At 38.5% G+C, this 6,000-nt stretch overlaps 1 protein-coding gene across 1 annotated transcript in view; it reads right to left on the bottom strand.

Annotated features, from left to right (window-relative positions):
- Nucleotides 1-386: 386 nt before the first annotated feature.
- The window catches only part of LOC104541421 (phosphatidylinositol 4-phosphate 5-kinase type-1 beta-like), a gene marked incomplete at both ends in the record, with an annotated part of 29,714 nt that continues 24,100 nt past the window's right edge, over nt 387-6,000 (bottom strand). The window contains 3 exons of the mRNA XM_010185478.1: nt 387-632; nt 3,298-3,442; nt 4,201-4,356. Coding sequence (XP_010183780.1) covers nt 387-632; nt 3,298-3,442; nt 4,201-4,356 — 547 coding nt within the window. The remainder of the gene's footprint in view (nt 633-3,297; nt 3,443-4,200; nt 4,357-6,000) is intronic.

Below are 6,000 nucleotides of genomic sequence, written 5' to 3'. Positions count from 1 at the left end.
TGTGTACAACAGGTGCTTGGAAGGGTACGAGAAGAATAGGCCATAACTTTTCTTTTCTCTCCATGTCAAAAGCATATAGGGGTAATTCAATGTCTGATATGGCGTGGTAGTGGGGAACCAATCAAGGTGAGGGACAGAGTAAAAGGTGATCATCTTATGCATGTTCGTATGATTTCACTTTGTTAAAAACGTAGAAATAGGCTGTGAAAATGTATGTGCGCCAGAGCACAATTAGAGGAGCTACCCTCTGTGTCTCCCCAGTGCAGCAATAAAGAAGTGCCTGCTTATCTGCAACTAGGTAAGTTTTTCTCGTTGTGATAGTGACCTGTCAACACCTTCCCTCCAGATTGTCAACTGCACCACCCAGCTTGGTGTCATGCACGTACTTGCCGAGAGTGCACTCGATCCCACTGTTCATCTCGCCGACAAAGATGTTAAACAGTACCAGTCCCAGTACTGATCCCTGAGAAACGCCACTCATCACTGGTCTCCATCTGGACATCGAGCCATTGACCACCACTCCTTGAGTGTGACCATCTAGCCAATTCCTTAACCAGCGAATGTTCAATCCATCAAATCCATGTTTCTCCAATTTTTCCTCAGTGACCATGTAATCTGACACAACAGTCATACTGCTCAGGACATTCAGATTTGTCATCTTTAATTTAATTCATCAGTACTTATTAGGAAGACTTTACCTGGAGGATGGGACAAATCTGTTATCACTTCTGCTATTACATTTCCTTAGATAAAGAAATAAAACCTGTCAAAGAAGTGTATTTGGAGTTAAAATTGAACATATACTTTAGTGGAAAATAGACCACTTAGGTACTAAAATGTCTCTCCAGCAAATATAATCCTTGAGGAGGAGTGGAAAATCTTTGACAATTTTAATAGAAGCAACAAATTGTCAATTCTGTTCTCTTAACAAATGAATACGTAACATTGCTTATGACAGAACCACTTGATGCAGAAACAGCTTCACAGAACAGAAACCAGCTGTCTTCTGACAAACAAGAAAGCCTACATTTGCTGAATAACGTACACCATATTTGTCCTTTTTTTTTCCTTTTTACTTCCCTTTTTAGATAAAGTTCCTTTTGTGCTGAAAAATACAGCCATTTTCCTCTCCCCTCTACTCCTTTATCAGTGAATGAAGTTTTAGGAACTTTAAAAGGAAAGTAAAAGGAACTACTTCTACCAGTTCCTCTTCACACTGCCTGGGTAACATCCTAAGTTTCCTCTAACCCTTCAAGGACTAAGGGGTAACTTTGTGAAAAATAATCAGCAAGCAGTCTGGAAAAACACTGCTAATAAGCTGTACGTTTATGACTGCTGCTCAGTCTCTCTTTTTTGCTTTAATTACAACTTCCTAAATGTTGCTCTGCATTATTTACCACTAAGTCATGCTAGTTCTAATCTGTAGCAAGCCAGGTCTACATAAACCCTCCTCATATGACACCAGCTCTGGCTCAGCAAGTCACCTCTGTTTGTTTAACCACATTGGCAGTAGCTCCTCACTTCCTACCCCCAAGAAGAGATGGTGCTGAGCTCCTCTCTCATCCAAAATGCCATTTCCCTCTCCTTGGAGAATGATTACATTCATGGTTGATAGAAATTGAGGGTAATTCCATGAAAACAAAGTTAAAAATACAGTGTGTGCTTCAAGGTATCCAAAAGTATTACTGCTCTCCAATGAGGCAAGTAACAGCATCTGTCTTCTCACTGGTATAGGCACATACTGCTTGTTAACACTAACAGGAATCAAGGAGCTGTACAGATACTGTGTTAATACTATGCACATGGGATTATCTCCCTTTATTATCTTAACCAGAGATTTCTGACTGGTTAAAAGGAAATTTGTGAACTCTCTACTTTGTGCCAGGACACTTTGAAGGAGGAGAAAAAAGCCTGATGAAGAAGATGCCAAACTCTAACGCTATTAAATAATTTGAAGCAGAATGTCATTGTAAATTACATATTTAAAGACTGAAAGCAGGTTTACATTGTAAACAAATGATTCATTAAGGCTTTCTGTTTATCAGAGACAAATGGCAAAGTGATGAGTCCTGCATCACAACATTTTGTAATACTCAAAAGCAGGGCTCCAGTGAGAAAAACCTACGACATCTACAGCTCAATGCATCACTGTAGCATGGGGTTTTGGTGGTTTTATTTCCCTGCCAGCTTTTCCCATGGGAGGACTGAAGTTCCTCCAATGTACCATAAAAACATAAATAAAACTTCAGCTGAATATATTATTTAGTGCCATGAAGAAGGAAGGACCTCCTTGCACTGATGCAGAAAGCAGAGATGGGTACAAAACTGCAAGCGTCCAGAATAATCTTGGGGAAAATAGTTTAATACTGAGCATACTTAGCAGCTTTTTCAAATCCTAAAAGAAAAGTCCCCAGCTATGACAGAGAAGCTAATGCTTGTGAATCATACGTACTGAGACTGTGACATGAACCAGTACTTGGTCAGGAGAAAAAGCTGCCACCGAGCCCTAGCTGAAGAGGATACATCTAGACCAGCAAGGGCATTAGCTGGTCAGTCCCCTTGGCAGATCCCCTGGCTACAGGGCAAGGTCTTCTGTTTTGACACAAGACATGAAGAGAGCCACAGATCTATGGGTGCTGGTGTAAGGTGTGCTGTGTTAGAGAATGTGCCCTGCTGTACTGCTGAACTGAAAGTACATAAACCTGGACCGCAGACACTGCAGCTCCAATCTGATTTTGTAAGATAAGGATAATCAATTAACTGAAAACATGTGAAGTTTCACAAAAATTCACTTCAGAAAATGGTAATTTTGAAAGAACTTACAGCAGACTATTCAGCACTGTACATTCAGAATAAAGATCAACTTGAAAATTAGTCCCTTTTCCAAGCACATCACAGTTTTCTGCAACTGCTTTAGTCTACAGCCAAGTTAGAAAAAGTGTTTAGTACTGTGATCTTAATGTAATTTGCTTTATGGCACAGACTAAGGCCTAAGCAAGTTTTTAATGCTTAGTTTAATTTTGGAACATGACAAAAAATTCAAAGTATACTATAACTTTTTTTGCTGTCTTTATGCTTTCCGTTTTGTGACCCTAATCATGATACATATAATAACAAACAAATACATAACAAATCCTATGGGCTTATGGCACCCCTCATTCACTACAGAGGCTCAAGACTAAGCGACCAAGACACTTGCCCCTTCTGCTTTTTCTTTCAGAGTCCCCTTCCATTGCACACATCATCAGACTTTTAGCAAAACAGTGGGGAATCCTCTATCACATATACAGCCTTTACCTGCTAGAATAGAGCATAGGTTGATCACGTTGATAATGCTCATCTACATTCAAGGAAGAAGAAGAAATTGTAGTTGCCAAGGAAGCTGCTTCAAACAGAGATGGAGTGCTTGGCACTAGATCCGGCCGGTGGTGTGAACCTAGTACTGCATACACAAAAATAAAGAACAAGATTAATAAATTTCAGTTCAAATTGAGTCCAAGAACATTTATGCAAATGTATGGAGTCACATAGTGCTCTCAAAAGCTTCTTGAAGCTTCTTAATAAGTCTAAATTGCTAAGACTGTAATATTCATGTTTCCATACCTGCACTTTTTTGTGTTACAAGGCAAACTTTAGCTGCTAGCCAGTACATTCAGCAGAATACAGTGCAACCCCAAGGTCAAATACTAAACAGTGGTATGAATATCTGATGCATTTTTCTAAATTCTGGGACTGGTCTCACACTTCCAGGGCCCAGTTTTCAGATGGGATTAAGCAACTGGTTCTTCTTTAAGCCTGGCTACAGATGAGGTCTGAAAGGGGCAAAGCCCCTCTCCTCAAAAGGACTGTGGGGTCAATGAACTGAGCTTTAAAACACTTCATGTGATACATTTGTTCAAAAGTCAGTGAAAAGAATAACACTGACACTGGCCTTGATCTTCTACCTCAGTTGGATAAATTTCTTTAGGATCTCCTGAAATCCAAAAGATTAACATAATACTATATAACCTTGATTCTGACTTCCTCTTGCTCCTGAAGGTCCAATCTGCCAAATACAACTAACAACTCTTTTCATGAGAATAACCTGACTCTCAAGTTTTGAAAGATCAGTCAGAATGGAAGCTTTCTAGTTACAGGGCACCTACAGCTTATACTAAATTCCTTTAAAAACCACTATTTAGGCTGTTTATTTGACATTACCTTCTTCATCAAGGCTGGCATAGCTTTGTCCTTCAGCAAGAATGCCACGCTTCTCATCCTTCCACTCCTGGCTAACCGCACACACTATTTCTTGTGATGTTGCCTTTAGGGCTGTGATGGAATTGCACCGTTTCTTTGAAGGTGAAGACCTTAAAGCTGCATTACCAAATGAACATAGGTGTTAAATTATGCCATCTTATCTCCCTGCATATCTTTAACAGCATATAGAAAAGCAAGCCATCTACAAAGCTAGAGTTTTTGAATCCAGATGAAGAACACATCCACATACAAACCCACTTATCCAATATTATATTAAAACTAGATCCAAAGGCATTGCTATTTCATCTATGAATTAAGTACTCCTGTCTTTTTTCTTTTACTTTTGTTCTCATAGGACAAAAAGTAAAATAGTCAGTTAACCAACTTTGACATCACTGAGTTACACATCTCCTATGGAGTATCAAGCCATGTAATCAGAGACAGAATGATACAGAAAAAAGTAGCAGACAGGAAAACTGAAACTACATTTGGTGTATTCTGAGAGGTTATTATAATTTCCTTGAGCTATGTACTACTGCTATATAATGATGTATGTGCTACTGTAAAATCTCTACTTCAGTGACATGTGCCAAACATCTTTGTGTAAAATAAACACTTATAAAATGCTGTACTCCTAAATGAATGTATGGGCATTACCTTTATAATTCTTACCAGGGTCTGCCTACTTATAATGACAATTTGGTTGAAACCCCAGGATCCGACCATTGCTACTCCTACTGAACTACAACACCCGTTCGCAGTTCTGGTCCAGAAGGATGCCAGCCAGTTCATTTAGTGTTTTTCAGTTGCCATTTGCTATCCTCCATGCATTGGCTGCAAGGTTACATCAGATGCACTACAACAGTTCACATTGTACTCTACTAAAAATTCAAATTAAAAGCAGCAAAGCCACTTGGCTAAAGACTGAAGAAGAGAATCAGATCCATAGCTTCAGGATATTGTTAAAAAATAACATAGTAGATAGCTGCTGAGCTAGCCTCTGCCCAAGGCCGAAACTGCTTATTATGTTTTTATTGTTAGTTACAAAGGCTTGTTCTGCACACTAGGGGAAAAAGCACATTTTCAGAACAGGGCTCAAGAGTTTAAACTGAAATGTCTAACTCATAGTTAGGAGACAATGTTCCTGAAGGCAGGAACACTACCAATTCTTTATTTTACAAAAGAATGATAATGCATTTGAACCACTAATCCATATAAAAGTAGATTAATAGCCTTGTATACAGAGCAGATCAATAAGAGTGGGATATTAAGACAGCTTAATAGCCTGAAAAAATGAGACAGACAAATTAAGATTGAAAAGAAAACTAGGGATGATGTCCTTAATTGTACAATGTAGTTTTCAAAAACAGAACAGATTGTGTTTTGTGCTGACATAAATCTAGCAGTCAGAATTAGAAAGAACTCTTAAAAAGTCTCAAATATTCAGGAAATATATATGGCTGCATGAGACACTTATTTTGTCCAACAGACAGAACTATCAAGTTGTGTACTCCTTACTCACTATCAGTGCAGAGGCGTTCCTTTAAGTACTGTCTCAGACAACAGAGCTACCACCAGTTCTCTAGCAAAATTATTTGAGAGTTTAAGAGATCTAAGTCTCAAGAGGCTTATTCCTCCTTTCTGCTGAATTTTGCTTCATATTTTGTCTAGTACATCAGAATCTTTTATTTTTACATTAATTATCCTTTTCTGAAGGATTAAATGCTGAAAACATGTTGTTAATTTGTGCTAGTATTTGTA

The sequence above is a fragment of the Mesitornis unicolor genome, unplaced genomic scaffold (genome assembly GCF_000695765.1).
Source record: "Mesitornis unicolor isolate BGI_N332 unplaced genomic scaffold, ASM69576v1 scaffold11915, whole genome shotgun sequence".
Lineage (NCBI taxonomy): Eukaryota > Metazoa > Chordata > Aves > Mesitornithiformes > Mesitornithidae > Mesitornis > Mesitornis unicolor.
The sequence above is the reverse complement of the archived record's forward strand: the minus strand, read 5'-3'. Positions and strand labels throughout refer to the sequence as shown.